This window comes from Haliotis rufescens, unplaced genomic scaffold (genome assembly GCF_023055435.1).
Source record: "Haliotis rufescens isolate VD_foot unplaced genomic scaffold, xgHalRufe1.0.p SCAF_1, whole genome shotgun sequence".
NCBI classification, from domain to species: Eukaryota; Metazoa; Mollusca; class Gastropoda; order Lepetellida; family Haliotidae; genus Haliotis; species Haliotis rufescens.
Genome location: NW_025963779.1, coordinates 37159782 through 37179816, shown reverse-complemented (window position 1 = coordinate 37179816; position 20035 = coordinate 37159782). Strand labels below are relative to the sequence as shown.

The 20035-nt window shown below is 39.2% G+C and overlaps 1 protein-coding gene across 1 annotated transcript in view; it reads right to left on the bottom strand.

Annotated features, from left to right (window-relative positions):
• The window catches only part of LOC124135707, a 56276-nt gene extending 38896 nt beyond the window's left edge, over nucleotides 1–17380 (bottom strand). The window contains exons 1-2 of the mRNA XM_046501190.2: nucleotides 17289–17380; nucleotides 4392–5047 (exon numbers count right to left, since the gene is read on the bottom strand). Of these exons, the coding sequence (XP_046357146.1) occupies nucleotides 4392–4924 (533 nt within the window). The 5' untranslated portion in view covers nucleotides 4925–5047; nucleotides 17289–17380. The remainder of the gene's footprint in view (nucleotides 1–4391; nucleotides 5048–17288) is intronic.
• Between the last annotated feature and the right edge of the window lie 2655 nt (nucleotides 17381–20035).

Genomic DNA, 20035 nt, shown 5'->3' with positions numbered 1-20035 from the left:
TTAGGCCAGTTTTTATTTCAATTTTTCTCTGGATAATATGTTATTGCATCAAAAAGAAGTCCAATTTATTGCCAAGACGTAAAACTTTGTAGAACCCAAACTTGACAGTTTTTATGCCCTGCTTGATTAGGATGCATGGACGTGTCGTGACCCACCACTCGTCTTCAAAGTTTCTTCTTCTACGGGATATTTGTTGGATGGAAAATCGGGTAATTGGCAGTGTTGTGTATGATCGTAAGCCTTGTACAATTTGAACAAAGGAATATGTTTGGGTTTGATAGTGTGATTGTATGTTTGACGAATTACAGCTTCATGACGGTACATTATTAGGAGGAACTGAGAGACTAATGACACGTTTAGTCAATTTCTTCTCGTAAAATCTTTACAAAATCACATGTTATTCTCCTCAGCGTCACTATCAGGCATTGAATCACCCTCACCGTTGCATGCATGAAGAGCTTGGTTTGCATTTAAGTATTTTCTTCTGTTTTAAGGAGTGAAACCAACGTTAAGCACATAACACAAAATACCACATGCTCAATAATCAATAACTTAATACAACCAGAACTCCAACAGAAATTGTGTTCCATGATAAAAACACATTACACGTTTATAAGAATGCCACCAGGACAAATCAACATGGCGGTGTGGTTTTAGCGCAACCGAGTAATATTTCAATAACTTAAGTTTCAGAGAGACTAAATATTTGGCGAAGCATTGACCAGAAATGTCACAATGACCGACGACTTCAAAGTAGTAATCATGAAACTCGATTCCGAAGTTTTCCCCGCTCTTTAGAACCACTGACGATAAACTGGTATAAAGTTTGCAAACTCACGCGTGCATCTCCTCTGTGAGGAACACTGTTTGGTGAAACCCACGCCCAACGTGGGTAACTGCAGTGTTGTGACATTCCTTTAGGAACTCATTTGCCTAATGGGTTATTCTGTTTATTGGGTAAATCAGGTTATGAATTTAATTTGTGCGTGTTGCTGAAGCTGAAGGCAGCTCGCTGAATTGATGCCCGCATTACACGCCAAACCGTCTATGACGATCCAGGATGAGGGCCTTGGTTATAAAGATTCGATTTTTATGGAGGATATTAGCTGGGCAAATATATTGAAGTTGAAATGACTCCAAATTGCTTCCCATTTACATTATGTTCAGTTTCTGTCTACGGCTTTCACTGATGTTATTGTGTACCGTGACTTTGATCTGCAATAAACAAAGGATTTCGTATTATTCAGCGTGTGGTGTTATTGTTCCACCGTTACAAATGAATATCAGAATTTTCCTAGCTAATACAATAAGGCATGGTTCGGGATGGGATAAGCATAGAGGTGTATAAAGAAGATGGGTAAATGAAGCAATTGCTGCATGATAAAATGGCTTGAACCAAAGAATTTAACTTTGATTTGAATCAAATAACTGAATTCTGCCTCGTTCAACTTGACCAAAACATATATCACAGTCCATATTTATTAACGAATGGTTTGGCTTGATGTAACCGTGCTGTCAAACTTAAAATAGCATTAAATGAATATCGAAAGGTGCACCTTGCCTGTCTCGAGTTTTCTGTTATCTCGAAGTATTGGCCTGGTATAATACGACTCTCGGTTGACGAAGTGTCACATTCCTTTCCATGGCTGCGCATTGTAACGCGCGGTTACAAGGAGAGCATCGATCTGACACCATCGAGAGAGTTTCCGGTTCATCAGCCACGCTTGTAACCTATTGCTTCAATTGATGTTCACGGGTAATTAAGGACCTTCATTAGACATTTAAGTTCGTCATCGTCACCTCGACGACAATTCTAGGGCTGATCGATAATTTGATATTCAGAATCGATCCTCGTCATCCTGGAAACGTCTATTGGTGATCGAAGCTCCTCAGTCGGATCAATCATAAAGATGCTAGAGTCAAGGAAGAAAATGAACCTCCAGGGGTATTGAAAAATGGCCGCCCGTGAGCTCCATACAGTGTTTTGACATATGCTCATCTGCAGGGCTGATATATCTATGAGTTGAACAGGTTATACAAATATAACATGATTGATGAACCTGACTTCCCATTAAATCTACATACGTCTGAGTAAGGCGCTTGGTGGTACAAGCATAGAAAACGCGCTATTATCATGGAAGAAGTAAAAGAGAGATTGGACGCCCATAACACGAGAATCCATTCGTCAACTTGTTGTAACTGGGTGTGTCCCGTTAAGGGGCCGAACATTTAATATTCTTGGGGTGGGGATGGGGATGGGGGGGGGGGGGGGGGGGGGGGGGGGGGTTGTGAGGATTTTATCTAAAAATAGAATTGTCCCAGAAAATGATTTGAAAAAACAAACTTCGCTGTTGAGAAAAAGGAAATTGTTGCAAGAAATAAGTAGTCTCCGTACAAATCCCAGACTCCTACCCGAATATCAAATGGACGGTCCCTAAAGTCAAATCAAAGTATACCTTTTTTTCGTCGGAATTTTTTTTAAATGGCTACAGCAGATTTTAAAGGTTCGCATGGCAATGGTTGTTACGTAATACAAACTCGTATTATGTATTATATAATTATTACATATAACACCTTTTAGTTAAAAATTTTAAGAACAAACTGGGAAGAACAAATAATATATCGTGTGTGACCTTACGACATTAGACAATTTTAAACTTTATCAACAAACAATGAATGTGTTTTTAGGATCAACAACAACCAACATGACACATCCTTCTTTCATAATGACGGACGTAAAATCGTTTAATACTTCAACTTCAACCCGAACAGATAAAGCAATCACAACGCTTACACCATCGGTGATTTTATCTGGTCACATAACACCTGTCTCCAGACGGTATGTTAATTGGTTTCTTGTTAGTAAAGTCCCCTCTGGGAATCAGTTCTCCTTTATCGAGATTATAGAACGTTAAGTAATAATTTCACGTCTCACCGTCCATACACAAGTCATACATTCTTGAATATTTACCGCGAGATTAGACCAGACTGTCTACCTCTACCGTGTGTGTGCCCATGTTATTAGCTGATATTGCAGACATAAAGTTCCCACTCAGAACTTCGTGCTGCTGATTTAAATCGGAGAGAGACTAGCTTACATAGGTCAGGGACTTTATCAAAATTAATTCTCAGTTTGATGGGAATGATAATAGAGTAGTTCTCATCCAATCACCAGGCCAGAGCTGGGACAGATTATCACTTAAAGCAAGACATGTAGTGATTAGAGATTGACAGGAGACGATCACGATTATGACCAGCACTTGCAGGCTGCCTGGACTTTCTGGCCCTCGGACCAACTCCAGTATTGATGTTCCTGCAAATTACCTGACGTGTATGAAATTTCTTCAGAGCAGAGCAAATCACCGAGAAAGCTGTAGGTGTCAATGGCCATTAAGTATGAAATGTTATGAATCACTTCAAAGATAGTTTTCATGAGATCTCAAATAGTGGCTCAGAATAGCTTTTATGTCCTTTGCTGCGCGACATGGACAGCCAAAATGGCTGGCGGAAGCCATTGCATAAAGTTGGGATGACGTCTGCCGTCTCTTGTAATCCATGACAAGTGTTGATTTGCCACAGTTCAGTGGATTTAATAGGCCGGTGACGCAAGGGTGATAATTCAGACTGATAGGATTTAAATCACCTTCTCTTAAGCATTCAAGGGAATTTCATTTTCCTTGACATTGGATTGACATGGTAGTTGTCCTATCACCGCGTTTGTTCGCCTGAATTCTGTAAGATGTGGGGAATTTAAAATGCCACTTATACAACATTGGCGTAAATAATTAGGCAAATTCTGTCTATCAGTGTGGCTGACTAAAGAGTTTTATTTCTGGGCTCTGGTAAGATTGCAGTTTAAGATATAAAAAAAATGTCAAGTGAAAACGTTGCTATGCATAAGCTCGAGTGATCACGGTAACAAACCAGTACGTGATGTCTGTACTGGATACTACACGGATTGAATTTATTTCAAAAGCAAGGCATAAAATGTTGAACGTACGACGACCACACTTGTATATAATGTATACATCATCGAAGATTTGTTAAATTGTATGTCAGTATTACTCGCCCGAAAACTTGTTAAACGTTTTCGTTATCAATGAGAGAGTGAATGAGTGAGTGGGTTTTACGCGTTGCTTTTAAGAAATTGAATATTTTAACATTATGGAGACCGGGAACACCAGAAAAAGGCTTCACACAATGTACCCATGAGGAGAATCGAACCCGGGCCTTCGGTGAGACGAATGAACGCTTTAACATTAATTGCTACCTTAAGACGATTATAATCCAGTGATCTGTTACGGAAGAAGTGCAATACGGTTCCTGTGTGACACAACGAATAAGCCCATTCACATGAACATATGACGCACCCAAACGTTTTAACCTCTTACCTTTCTTCTCCCTCCGTGGTTTTGAGAATCTTGGATGCGAAGAAACATTGCATTGAACACACCATGAGACAGCAAATGTCCATCATAATGACAAACATTGACATAGCAACTGTAACCTCCAGCACACTGTCATACACAGAGGTGGAGTTGATGAGGGTGGCGCCAGTCCCGGGGGTAAAGTCCACCTCCGCACCCCCCAGGGAGAAGATAATCTGAAGGGACAGGACACACAGAATGAGGGAGGCGAGACACAGAAGGCCAAGACTGTAGAGGAACTTGATGACGCTGCTCTCCTTTTCACACAGCGTGACACGTGACGCGCTTGCGAGACTTTGGCGCGAGAGGTTCAGAGATCGTCTGGAGAAGCTCGATGGCCGACTGAGGTTCCCGTTAGTTCTTGCGAGAAGCGTGGATATGCGAGATCCGGCGTCACTGCGGTGTTCGTCTTGCTTTTGAAGGATAACATCAAGGAGTTCTCGGTCTCGGCAGTTTTCAGCTGCTCTATTATAATCCTGCATCATTTGCGGGAACATTCAAGATGGCGGACATGTTGTGCAATGGCGGACGTGGAGGGTGATAATAACCGGAAGTGTGGCATCCCTCCGCCATCTTACAATTTAGAATGCCCAGGTCTATTGACCAGGAATTTCATACACCTGCAAAAGAAATGATATCATTTGAATATATTGGTATTGGACATTCCATTGTTTGTTTTTTATGTAAAATCGTTTAATCATCAGCTGATATTCATACTTGAAAATCCGCTTTTCATTGTTTATATGACTTCGTTTGAATACTTTTGAACCTTCTTACTGCTTTGATGTAATGAGTTAGTCTAGCACTGACTATCAACAGTGCTTCGTCTCGATATTCAAGAACGTTCAATTTAGTTTGAGACATTAAATCAATTACTTTGTTCTTCAACGAAAAGGAAATGCGGCGATCGTGAAGCGTTGTTTGAATTATTAAAGACATGTGATTCTCCCAAGGGTTGCTTCAGCTTTAACAGAAACCATCAACGTTATTCGGTGTTAAACAAAGTTAACACTGGTTGAATAAACGTGAATTTGATTACTTCAACCCTCGACATTTTTTAAATCCGTCTCTCTTTTCATGAACATATATTGTTCAATTGATTTTGCTGTTCTGTATAAACAATTTCATGAATCATAGTTGGTTGTGCTTTAACATATATGCACAAGGACCACACAAACTCGGTTAGCCTGTAAACACATTCCCCAGCAGAATCGCCAAGCAATAAAAAATACATCCTTTCATACTATAGACCGTGTCGTCAACACAACTGTGCAATTCTTTGACTATTCGTTATGTAAACATAGTTTAGATATATCCGTACATGTCAGTGGGCATATATTTCAAAAATCGATATATTCCATAGTTTTCATAGTATGGAAACTAGTCGATGTGCATATATTACACGGTTTCCTAAGCAGTTTCAATGTGGACAAGGCGCTTAATCCGTTTTCAAGGTTATCTTGTATTAACGCTGATGAGGTGAACAAGCAGTACCATATAATCCTCACGTTATCGTTCAAAAAGGAGGCTGTGTATTGTCCTTCTATAGCACAGCATAACATAGTGATAGATTAGAAACCTTCAAGCTAAATGTATGACACTTGTCTTTCCAATACACAAGGGCCTTAGAGTCGTATTGTATTGTATGAGTATTATATGATATCATTCCAATGCTATTGTGGTAATGTAAACTCACAATTCGCTCATTGGATTCTTGACAGATGACCAAACGGGCCAACCTATATTCAAAATCCCATATTCATAGATTATCTATACGTTAACAAAGGTTTAGTCAAAACTAACAAAGGCATGGCCAGTTTTTTCCGAATCTGCTGTTTTGGTATACCACACGGAGAGTTGTTGCCCATCAATCTGGAATACAACATCAGTAGCAGATGCCCATCAGTTTGGCATATCACAATAATAGCATATACCATCACTTTGACATACCACGCCAGAAGCAGATGCGCATCAATTTTGCACACTACAGAGTAACAGATGACCATCAATTTGGCATACAACACCAGTAGCAGATGCCCATCAATTTGACACACCATACCAGTAGCAGATGCCCATCAATTTGACACACCAACACAGGAACAGATGCCCAACAATTTGGCGTTTCACACCAGAAGAGGATGCCCATAATTTTGCACACCACACCAGTAGCAGATGTCCATCAATTTGGCATACCACACCAGAAGCAGATGCCGATCAATTTGGCATACCTCACCAGTAGCAGATGTCCATCAATTTGGCATACCACATCAGTAGCAGAATTCCATCAGTTTGGCACACCACACCAGTAGCAGATGCCCATCAATTTGGCACACCTACACAGTATCAGATGCCCATCAATTTGGCATATCACACCAGAACAGGATGCCCATCAATTTGGCACACCACACCAGTAGTAGATGCCCTTCAATTTGGCACACCATCCCAGTAGCAGATGCCCATCAATTTGGCATACAACACCAGTAACAGATGCCCATCAATTTGGCACACCACACCAGTAACAGATGCCCATCAATTTGACACACCATACCAGTAACAGATGCCCATCAATTTGACACACCATACCGGTAGCAGATGTCCATCAATTTGGCATACCTCACCAGTAGCAGATGTCCATCAATGTGGCATACCACACAAAAAGCAGATGCCCATCAATTTGGCATACCACACCAGTAGCAGATGCCTATCAATGTGGCACACCAACACAGTAACAGATGCCCATCAATTTGGCATATCACACCAGAACAGGATGCCCATCAATTTTGCACACCAACACAGTGACAGATGCCCATCAATTTGACACACAACACCAGTAGCAGATGTCCATCAATTTGACACACCATACCAGTAGCAGATGTCCATCAATTTAGCACACCACACAGTAACAAATGCCCATCAATTTGACACACCATACCAGTAGCAGATGTCCATCAATTTGGCACACCGCATATGAACCATTGACAGATTTTGTCCCATCTTGTGAGTTGGATCCCAATGAAACAAGGTCAAAGCACTCATTATGGTTCCTTGTTTGTTACATGAAGACAGTGTGCAAACTGTATACCAGAGGTACAGTCATGTGATGCTAATCTCAGAGAACATCTCATGTAAGGCCAAATGGGTGGTTCATTAAGGATGCTCTTTCTCAAATTATACTTTACGTAAATATTATTAGGATGACCGACTGCGTGAGAAAACACGCCACGCGCTTGTAACATAATTCAGTCCAGTTGATCTTCACGAAAACAGTGATTGAGGTATTGTACCGAGTGGGTGAGTGAGTGAGTGAGTGGGTGTTTGGGTGAGTGGATGTTTGAGTGAGTGAGCTTCAGGAAAACTAAGTCCTTTCTTTTCAGATTTTAGCAGGGCCCGCCTTCACTCTTAGAAAAGATATACCCTGCCAAATCTCTGTGATCGACATTGAATTATTTCCCTCTGATAGACGTTTTTCATTTCTTTTCCAAATAGAAAAATGTCAACAACTGTTGCAAAGTGTTTGACATATAAACGTGTAATCAAAAAGTCCAAACATGTCCAATAAGGAGACAGATTTAAATACTTGTCAAAGGAACAAAACACAACGACTATTAATAAGCACACATTGTGTCTGAAACAAACACACAACACGACAAATGACGTCAGTCAGCGTCTCCGCATTTACAAAACCTGGCCTGGATATATTCCTGTGCAACATGAAGACTATACGGTACAAAAACCAAACCCGAGAAAGGATGTCTCTGTTCACAGTCAATATCAAATTTTCAACTCACTTCCTGTCTTTGGTCTGGCTGCGTGCCAAAACGTAAACTTGTTAACACAACTCTCCGTTATACATTTGACAAGGGATCCGCTATGAATTTAAAAATTCACGTAATCTGTGTTTGTCCCACCGATGTCTTCTATACCGTGTAAAGAGTCCATTAGACAACCCAACTGCGAACGAACCTAAAAACAATCCATTCATTTTCATGTTGACAAAATGACAGCCACTTCGTTTACTGTTGCCGAAAAAAACATGGCGGGTCAAAAAGGACGCTAGCTACTCGACGTTATCACATTGTGTTTAGTACAAATAATGCTTGCTAAAAATCAGTTTCTTAAACCTTAGAGACACAAAGAGCACATGTATGGTCTACTTTGACAAGTAAAAAGCATAGTGGGCAGATAAAAAAGAACAAGGCTACTAAGTCGTCAAATGGGAACTGAAATTGTGTTTGAGAATCGTTAAATATTCAACGTCTGTTGACGTTACATTTGGTGGAAACATTGTTTTTTGCATTTGGTGAAATCAGTTGGATAAAAGACGTAGTGTTAAGTGTTACTATATAAATATCGGCATCCGTTAAATATCGATTAACGATATCCGTTACCACAATATAGTAAACATTAATTATTATTGTTCCATCAATGTAGGATTATGTTAAATGTAGCTTGGATAGCACTTAACTTTATTTGAAACTGAAAGTATTTGATGTGGGTGAACCTCCTACTATGATTAATGTTTGATGGTACTCTTTCCTTGCGTGAAATTGTGGCCAGACATCTTATGACCATGTTTAGGTGGCAGATATTACACAGTTGCCAAACAAGCGAGCAAACAAACAAACGGTGCCCAAAACTTAACTTATCATACAGACTAATCAATTCATGTTTTTTAAAGTTTATTTTTGGTGTATATATTATGGTGATGAACGTGGTAGTAACTAATACCTATCTACAAATGTTGTTTTGTTCTGATATGATTGCCTGTTGCCTATGACGTGAAGCGATCACCATTACTTTACCCAGTAATAGAGACAAACAATATTCAGATGTATTAGAATGAAGTGACAGTCTCTGATAGACGATTCAGAATATATTTTTTACAAAGGTCATGCTATTTTAATAATATGAGTGCACAAAAACTGTAGAAAATGCGCCACGGACAAATCCAAGACTCCAATTTCCTACTCAGATTGCCTTGTATATTTATCAACATGGGAAAATATGAGAACAAACGATAGTTTTCACGCGACATATTGTATACCCTGCGTTTTGGGTTTCCCCGAAGTTGTGGGTGAGTCTGCAACATAACAGCGTGCCTAGGAACAATCCAATCAACTGGTTGACACAATTAGCAACGACCCAATTCGTCGGGGAAGGGTACACAGGAGGTGTAAAACCCCGTTTGTTCGGACGACTAAAGTCATGTACAAAATGTGAGAGACAAGTTTACGTACACATGGGAGTTTGCTCAACAGGCAGATAAATGTTGGGAAAGTCATGAATCTAATGTAAGAGACAATTCTAAGCCCCGATGGAGGTTCATTCATCCCGACGATGTCATATATGTGTATAGGAGTGGTACTGTCTGGAATAACGGAACTCCACTGTTTACCTGAATATCACCGGTGGCTGGGAGTCATGTCAGAAACTACTTTTTCACTCAGTGTCCATTTCCCGTGAAGCAGTTATATAGTGAACGCAACAGTAAACTAGGATAGTTTCACAAACAATGTTGTCCGTGAATTGAATTTTCATCTGTACATATGCATTGTATATGGACCGTTGGCCTTTGAACAATAAACACTTTTGACTTTTTTTTAATAAAGTAGACCTATCTACTAACTGTACAAACATAAATAGATTTCACGCTAGCCCAATGTCAGGGAAGACATGTTCTATTGTGGGAGAGACAACCCCAAAGCTAGGGGATACAAATACATAGATTCCACAACAGTACAATGTGAGTGAAGACATGCTCTATGGCGAGATTAACTTCAATTTCTTTAGAAAGATTGGATCTGGGCCTAAAGTTTCACGTGAACGTCCTTTATGCAAGAGATTTCCCTGTATTTGTTTGTTGTTTAACACCGCACTCGGCAATATTCCAGTTATATGACGGAGGTTTGTAAATAATCGAGTCTGGACCGGAGAATTCAGTGATTGTCACATGAGCTTTGATCCACGCAATTGGGATACGATAACATGCATCAACCAAGTCAGCGAGCCTAACCATCCGATCCAGTTAGACGCCTCTTACACCAAGCATAGTCGCCCCTTATGATAAGCACGGGTTGCCGAAGACCTGTTCTAACCCGGATCTTTACAGGTCAGTTTTGCCTGTGACTATGACTATCATGTGATATTGACTTGTGAATGCGTACTTAAAGTTTATGTGTCACTTGAAATGATGGGTGACGAAAACATGCTTGTATCGTTACTTGGTGGTTTTGTCGAATAAACATGCCATTTTATTTTGATGGAATTCTCATACTATTGGTATAGATTGAAAAATGTCTTGGACATTAGGTTTGCCTAATACAGTAAATATGAAATATCGGTGGTTGATATTAGTTCAAGGATCACGCGTTCACACATTTATTTTAAATAATTATAATATAATTATGCAATTTCATTGTAACTCTTCTGTTCTCGGGAGGAAACAATTAATTCATTCGTTCGTTAGTTCGATCGTTCTTCCATTCATTCATTCAACACAGAACAATTACAATGAATGAATGCTCTTTTGCGAGATATATAGCATATAGCTAGAGGATACAAATACATTAACCAACATTACAGTTTAGCTCATTCAAAACATGTTTCATTGTATTAATTCTGTATGAGTATTTTTTTTCTTGTAACGTCTCCCCAGATCCACAACTGTTGAATGTGTGGAGATTAGATACGGCGCCGATACATACATGTCGGCTGGAGCCTCATGGCCAACTATAAACAAGGGTATTATCTCACGGATATTGTAGCCCCGCGTTAATCTGCTAACGATGAAAGTCTTCCAAACATTGGAGAAGATAATCACAACAAGTCCAGTGTTTCAATGGATTTCCTCAACGTAAATCTTCCTGGTCCAGTTCCAGGCCTAGACGTATTTCCTCATAGCTATAAGGGCTCACACACACATTCGGGATTTTTACTGCCGTCCTTGATAGGACCATTCCCGATTAAAATTTGTCAAAAGTCTGATGAAGATCCTGTGATTCGTGGCGGGAAATTCACAAACTATCAGATATTGTTCAGGAAGCCTCCCGAAACAGCCGTTTCCAGCCGAATTCTTCCCGATTCTCCCGTTCTCAATCCAAATTTGTATCTTCCGCATGGTAAAAAACAACCGAATCTGTCCCAACAGCGTCCCGATTCTCCCAAATGCGATCCGACAGCGATTAGACAGTGACCGCACAGTAAACCGACAAAGACGGTTCGCATTCGGCAAGATCTGGACGCAATGTGGACTCGATCGACAAGAAACGACAATGAACACGACATAGTCACGATTGTAATCCGACTGGACAAAATCGGCTGAGTTTCCCGAATGTTATGGGACGCACCATACTGTCGGGAGCGCTTGGCCGACTTCACTCGACCTTTCCCGATCCGTAGGACTCTGTTACGAACGTATACGACTGCGTTCAGACAATGATAGGACATTCCAGATAATTGAGGATAGCAATCCAACTTTTTCACTTTCGTGTCGTAGCACTGTCTGATCTCAAACGGGAGCCACAATCGGCACTGTGTGAACCTGGCCTAAAGTGGAATAAAATATAATATAGTTAAGAGAATTCTCATTAAAACATGTATTTGTTCGTTTGGTGAAACTGGAAACATATCACTCTCAATAGCTTAGTCTGTTTGTGTTGGTCCAGATGAATGTCTTTTTAAAGTGGAGATTTTGTGTTTGTTTCGCGGTCTTGTATTATAACCCTTGTGTATAACCCGGGTCAGAATGTGTCGTCAGTACATCGTGCTTGTCGTCTGAGCCGCTTAAAACGGTTATCCGTGGTCAGACTCTCATAATGCGTTATCGTAGTCAATGAAATGGTTCAGATTCGGCTATTTTTATACCAATTTGAAATAGATTGTATATTGCTAACTGTGGTGTTAAGCACCATTCACTCACTCGAACTAACGAGGTCATAACGGAGTCTGTATACTGTCCAGTGGTTTAGCATTGAACGTAGGTCATCATTATTTGCCACTTTCCTGTATACGAGTTAGATTTCCTCCGCTTTGAACAGTATTCCAGCTGTGAATATGACGGGATTTAACAATGATTTCAAACCTTGTTCGAGTCATCGGCGTGACAAGCGAACGCCTTAACCTTGTGGCTACACTCCCTATACCCGCATCTTGAAATCTTGGTTTGAATACAGACATCATCTCAAACCCCAAGTTATATTGCGTGATACTGTTGTGTGGCAGTAGTATTGTTATCTTCAGGCAGTAGTGTTGAATGTAAATGGCAGCAAATTGATCGAGGCGCTCGTACAATGTCGGTTTTGGTAGTGACCTTGACATCTAGTAATTTAGAGTTACATCCCTTAGATATGTACACGTTTGTAGTAGAAGCTATTTTTGGACAATCGTGTGCAGTGACTTGTGTAGTTTGGATTGTTTTTTTCATTGCTGCTGTCACATATTTTGACCCATTGTATTGCTTTTAATACTTTTAAACATAACCCTGTGTGTTTCAATGTGATTGTTAATTATTGATTGATCTTGTGTGGTTGTTTATTGATTTCCCAATTTAGGTCTTTACTTACCGAATTCTGTGTCAACCTTCGCGTTTCGATTTGGTAACATGCGTCTACTGATGAGAAGAAGTTAGCAACAGTAAGTATATGTTTAGTAAGGGCGGTACTAACTCCTGCATGTGCCCGAACAATTGGTCGGCAACGTTTTGAACACACTAGATGCTATATATCATTTCCATCAGTGATCAGCCGATTATTCAATACAACGGTAAATAGACATCATATTATATCTTCACTTTTTCACTTGCATCAGTAAATATCAACTACAATGTTATAAACACAACGGTAAATAGGCAACATTAATATATCTTTACTTTTTAACCTGCATCAGTAAATATCAACTACAATGTTATAAAACATAACGGTAAATAGGCAACATTAATGTATCTTCACTTTTTCACTTGCATCAGTAAATATCAACTACAATGTTATGAAACATAACGGTAAATAGGCAACATTAATATATGTTCACTTTTTTCACTTCCAACAGCAGATATCAACGACAACCTATATAAGACATAACGGTAAATGACAACAGTACTATGTCTTTCCTTTCCCCTTTCAAACAATATATATCAACTTTTCAAAACAAAACTTCCCGTTTTTCTTTCCAATTGTATATGTCTACTACTAACCAATGTGATGTACAAGTGAAGAAGAACGGATCCGTTTATTTGAGTGTATTTATCAGGTAAAAAATATATTCCATTCCTTCTTAACACATACCAACTCGCTCCACTATTGCATCAAAAGCTGGGTTGCCCTAGTTTCTTACGCCTGTAAAGCAACCAGAATGGCTTAATTTATTATTTTTTACAACATCTTGTATGCTGTATGATCAGAGACCTGTCGAAATTTCTTATTTCGATTTCTTAAAACTTACGAAATACACGAAAAGGGAAATGCATCCACCCTGTCTGTCCTCGCGAGGCATTCATTTAAAAAACTGGCCTTTAATTAAACAGCTCCAAGCACGACGAAACCGCATGTGGGAGGCAACGTCGGGAGGAAGATGTTTTTATGTAGACGTTGATGTCAATGGCTTCATTACCCCCGGGTTTGTTTGATAACGGGTGCAGCTGTGACAGCCGCAGAGTTTCATAACCAGCGAACAACACGAACCCTCCAGAGGGGATTGCCACGGCACGCGGCAGCACTGCACAAATCCAACTGTACTATGCCACATGTAATCCTGGGAAAGTATTAAAATCGATATGAAAGCCTTGTAGGAGGAACAGCCAAATCCAGTTTTGATCGTCGAATTGAGCTATGAGCGGGGAATGTATTTTGATTGACTAGTTTACATCATTTGGGGTATTGCAGCTTAGAAATAGACGAATCGAATCTTTTGGTCATTATTCAACTTGCATTAATCACCTGCTTATAACGTGGCAGCTAGGCACATGAATTAAATATGTGATGCGTCAAAAGATCTTGAAGCCTTTATACGCTATTTCATTTCATGATGGTGTTGTTGATGTCAGCATATGAACTATATATGAAACGTAATTGTGTCCTGTAGTTTCGATATCATAAATACTGGAAACACCGATACGTTACCTTGCGCTACCCGACAATAATGGTATGATGGTACTCCTTGCCGGTAGCACGGCAACAATCATTAGCATAGAGTCATTAGCACATAGTTGTCTCTCGCCAACATTCATGTTACGTCCAGTACACACAATCCATATATACACACACACAACAAAAGAACAGGAACATCATGTACAACCAAACAAAAATTATACTTATAGAGTAAAATATCATAAATATTATGTTCTATCAATTACAGATGTCTTATATTCTATAAAGCATTAGTCTTTTGGTCTACAAAACATGTTGATGTTGTCTGCTAGCAAATGTCAGCAATGACAAATTTACGAAATAACTGCAATAACCAATTCATCAAATAGCGGTAATAACCAATTTATCATATAACGGTAATGTTATGAATTGCCACATAACGGTAAAATTATTATCACCAATTAATCCTAATGTTATTATCACAAAAATAGAAGCGACAGAACCATTTCTATAATCATAATAGCCCATTGCACGTGTCTGACTATAGCATACATATGTGTTTATAAATCTCTGTCACATAGTGAGGATAACAGGTCTTCGCGAAATGTGAGCGTAGAATGACTAACCTGTCTTACACGTCACAAACACATGCAAAAGCAAGATAATTGTTCATCTAAAAAAACACGGGTACAAATATAACATATGGTACAAATGAAAATAGGAAATTGCATCAGACATCATATTTGTCTCGGATGCGTCCAATCGTAAAACTCTTTGAAAGCTTCCTAAGGCCTTGAATGTTGTATCCCTGATGAAACAACTTTTGAGCAAGAGTCATCGGAATATTTTTGGCATGTTTCCAATAGTCATACATCTTGTCATACAACCTTGTAGATATTTTTTGTCACTCTGAAACGTTATGCATATATCTAAATATGAAACAAATGAGGAGATTCCACTGGTCTCTTCTTATTTCTAACCCAGGTGTGTAAATCAGTGGAAGGGAATGGCTAAGTTTAACAAGTCCCCTGTTTTGATTTTGCCAATCCGAGCAAATAACGGTAATGTTATGGTCACCAATTAACGTTAATGTTGTGATGACCAATTAATGGTAATGTTTTCATGACCAAAGAACGGTATTGATATGATCACAAAACTACGGAAATGATATGATTACCAAATAACGGTAGTGTTTCAATGACAAAATAACGGTAATTTTATGATCACCAAATAATGTTAATTTTATGATCACCGAATAATGAAATTGTTATGATCACCGAATAGTAGTAATGTTATGATCACCAAATAATGGTAATGTTTTGGTCACCAAATAATGGTAATATTATGATCACCGAATAATGGTAATGTTATGATCAACGAATAATGGTAATGTTGTGATCACCGAATAATGGTAATGTTATGATCACCAAATAATGGTAATGTTATGATCACCGAATAATGGTAATGTTATGATCACCGAATAATTGTAATGTTATGATCACCAAATAATGGTAATGTTATGATCACCAAATAATGGTAATGTTATGATCACCGAATAATGGTAATGTTATGATCACCGAATAATGGTAATGTTATGATCACCAAATAATTTTAATGTTATGATCACCAAATATTGGTAATGTTATGATCACCAAATAATTTTAATGTTATGATCACCGAATAATGGTAATGTTATGATCATCAAATAATGGTAACATTATGATCACCGAATAATTTTAATGCTATGTTCACCGAATAATGGCATTGTTATGATCACCAAATAATGTTCATGTTATGATCACTGAATAATGGTAATGTTATGATCACCGAATAGTGGTAATATTATGATCACCAAATAATGGTTTTGTTATGATCACCAAATAATGGTTTTGTTATGATCACCGAATAATGGTAATGTTATGATCACCGAATAATGGTATTGTTATGATCACCAAATAATGGTAATGTTATGATCACCGTATAATGGTAATGCTTTGACCACCAAATAATGTTAATGTTATGACCACCAAAAAACGGTACTATTATGATCACTATATAACAGTGTTAGAATGATCAAATAACGGTAATGTTATCAACACCAAACAACTGTTTGATGATCACCAAATGTTATGAATTACCATAATAACAGCAACAAATAATTGGTTTCTTGCAGGAAAGAACAAGCCAAGGTACTACCAGATTACCACAACTCTGTAGGACGAAGGAAGAGGGACCTCTTCAACAGGAAACCTTCAATGTTTGAACTGCCAGGCAACAAGTGGCAACTCTCCAGGCCTGGCTTGACATGCGACATTTACCAAACCACCAAGCGCCATGCATTTTCGAAGAAAACGTTTGCTAGTTTATCAGACAGTGCGCTGCCTGATGTAACAGTGACCATGCATATTAAAACTAGCAACTTATTTCAGGTTGTGTGACATTAGTAGGGCAGGGTGTAACAGTAATTGTGTGCAGACCTGAGTACTTTGGTACAATTCTCAGAATTCAGACAGTGGCATCAACAACCAGCAATGTCATAGGTCAAGGTGTTCTTTAATACGTAAAATTTGTAAGAAATAAACCATTCCTTTCATAAAGAGCATTTACGAAAGGAGAACGTCTTCCCTCGTGACTTGTACCGCCGCAAAGTGCCAGAATGCTACAAACGTGCCATCGACCATTGCCAAGAACTGTCAGAATGGATGGATCCTAAACATTGACAATCCATGTCACCCACAACTTGATTTGAGTGAAACTAATCCCACAACTATAACAGCCTTACCTTGTCCATGGCGTCCGTGATGCGCTCTCTAAACATCTTATATAACCATGCTGAAGTTGATAACATGGACCTAGGAACGACTCCAGCACAGCGAGGCTCAGAGACGAATGTCCTTGCTGCCGGTTCCACAGAGCGAGGGTGCTGGTATTGATTTTTGGGTCCCCATTAACTTAAGGGGAACGATTTGTATGTGCAGGAGGGGAGCGATGGGGGAAAGGGGCTTAGGCTGACTCGGCGACAGACGGGATACGTCAACGACCTTGGGGATGTCACAACGTTGACGTCTATCACAAATGGTGTCGCAAAGTACATTTGCTGTTCACGAGATGCTGCTCTCTTACCAAGACAGTTGTTACGGTAAGTTAATCTCGCCAAGGAAATCCGATGGAAAGGAGGCACAGGAAGACAGTGATTGCTCACAGAGAGCGTAGCTATTCTAAATTTATGTAGGTGGACTATTCCAGACATTCAGATAAATATTTGTACTACAAGACAAACATAATTGGACCAATACTGAAAAAAGCGTTTCAATCAATACTTAATACTCAATAAGTACAAAATACTTTTCGCAGATAACTGCTGTTCAGTATGCGGCAGTTCCATCAAAGTATTTCTAAGTACCAATTCCTTTATCCCAATATTCAGTGTCTGTGTCTTTGAAGTGTAATGGCCTCTATCAATAAATGACATGAGCAATACAATGTCATCCCTTATCATACAGTCAGTGTAATATGACTTCCAAGTAAATAGGGGTCTGCCCGACGTGGGTATGCATATGCATATATATTCTCTGGTGCAATTTGTCAGAAAGGCTACGTTGATCAATAATCTGATGTCTCCGACGGCGGGATGAACGACACTGATAGTGTACCCTGCACGCAGGCACGGACTTAACACACACTTTTAAGACGCTTAGATGTCGAGGTTCGGTGAGGAATCAGATGTTAGGACCAAATGTTGATGAAACAATGGGGCGCCGAAGATGGCAGACAAGTTATTCCCAGCATCAATGTCGAAGATAATTAGTTGGTGCTGAGGTTACCTCATGATGACACGACATGACATATTTCTGAAAGAGACGATATAGATTTCTTGACATGTCGCTCATATTGATTCCTACCATGTCATATCCATAATATAAGGTGGGCAACGACTAGAGGATACCTCTATGTCGCCCATAAACACAGTGTGTGTGTTTCCTGATATGTACAATGAATACGCATTGATTTTATTTTGAATGTGCGATGTTCCCCTGCTTGGTTGCGGAACATTTTTTAAATTTTATTCAGGCGTGATCCACGTTAACAAAAGTACTTACACACGTGGCTATACATTTACTAGAATAAAATGGAATGGGTCGTAAGATAACCTCATGCCACTGACGTTTCAAAGTTATCGACACTTTTAGGTTTAAGGTTGCATCAATATGTGTGATTATCCTGTTTAGTTATGACATGTTTTTTATGTGCCCACCGAATGTCTTTTAACAAAATAGATATCTATAACTGTTGTCAGTTTGATGGTTTATGTTTACAGTATTGGTTAAAGAACGACCTGAAGGTTACTGGACCACGAAGCAAGACCACCGCGACCTACGGTTTTGTTTGTTTTCCCGACACTAACCGGGAGTCTTCACTTTGGAATCATTTCTTGGTTTCAACGGTATATAAGTAAGATTGTCCCTTTGACATTTGGAGCAAATGTATACTGTTCCAGAATATCATATAAAATAGTATAATTTAAAATGTTTTGGACGCCCCTGTGGTATTAGCATTGGGCTTCGTATTTAAAGGATATATTTTAATACATGTACATGACGTTAAGATTCTACCTATACTAGGCCCCGGAGAAATCCGGAAAATACAAGACAGATGTGAGTCATTCGTGTCGTAAGTGATGTGACTAGTAGAAGGACAACCAGAATGATGAAATGGTAAGTGTATGGAGGGCCACTAAGAAGACCTTTTCTTGCTGATAACAAGGCTGAGCTGGTGTGTCCAGACTCCACTGACATGAACCCAGCATGTACTCACCATGACTCACCTTCCATGACTCACCTTTACGATGTGTGTCATCGTACCTAACTGATGTTGAGCATTGCTCACACTGTGCACAGTTAAGTTGGACTCTACCACTGGTCTGTACTTGCACTTATGTAGTAAGGATAAGATATATGGATGAACAACTTCTTTATTACAATTAGGAACAACGTTTCTGTGTAGGTTCTAACACCGTTATCAAGTAAGTGATATCACTTGACAACGGTGTTAGAATCTACATTGAAACGTAACCCAAATTATATTAAAGAAGTTGTTCATCCATATATCATATCCTTACTTAGCACTCCAACTTCTTAATGCCTCTCAAAGACGTTGTACAATTTGCTGTAAATATATTCGGTGACTTGTTATCCAGAATCCCTGTTTTCGCTGAATAAAATATGTTTCAACCAAACCCAACGACTTTTCTGGCTGCCGTTGTATGTTGACTGCTGTGTACATGTCTATCACTGCACGCTTGTCTACGATAGAAAACAGTATTATTTACGATTTTCTCTCTCGGTTGATGAATCATTGATAAGACAAGCGATAAGACAAGTCATGAAATAAAATGATCAACGGCGTGGGAAAACAGAATCAGTGTCTCTATGTCAAGTATTCTGGCTGGTGTTTTTCAAGACAATGAAGGAACTATATTCTGATGCGGCCAAAGTACATGACTCGCAGCCTAGGCATCTTGTCAACTTG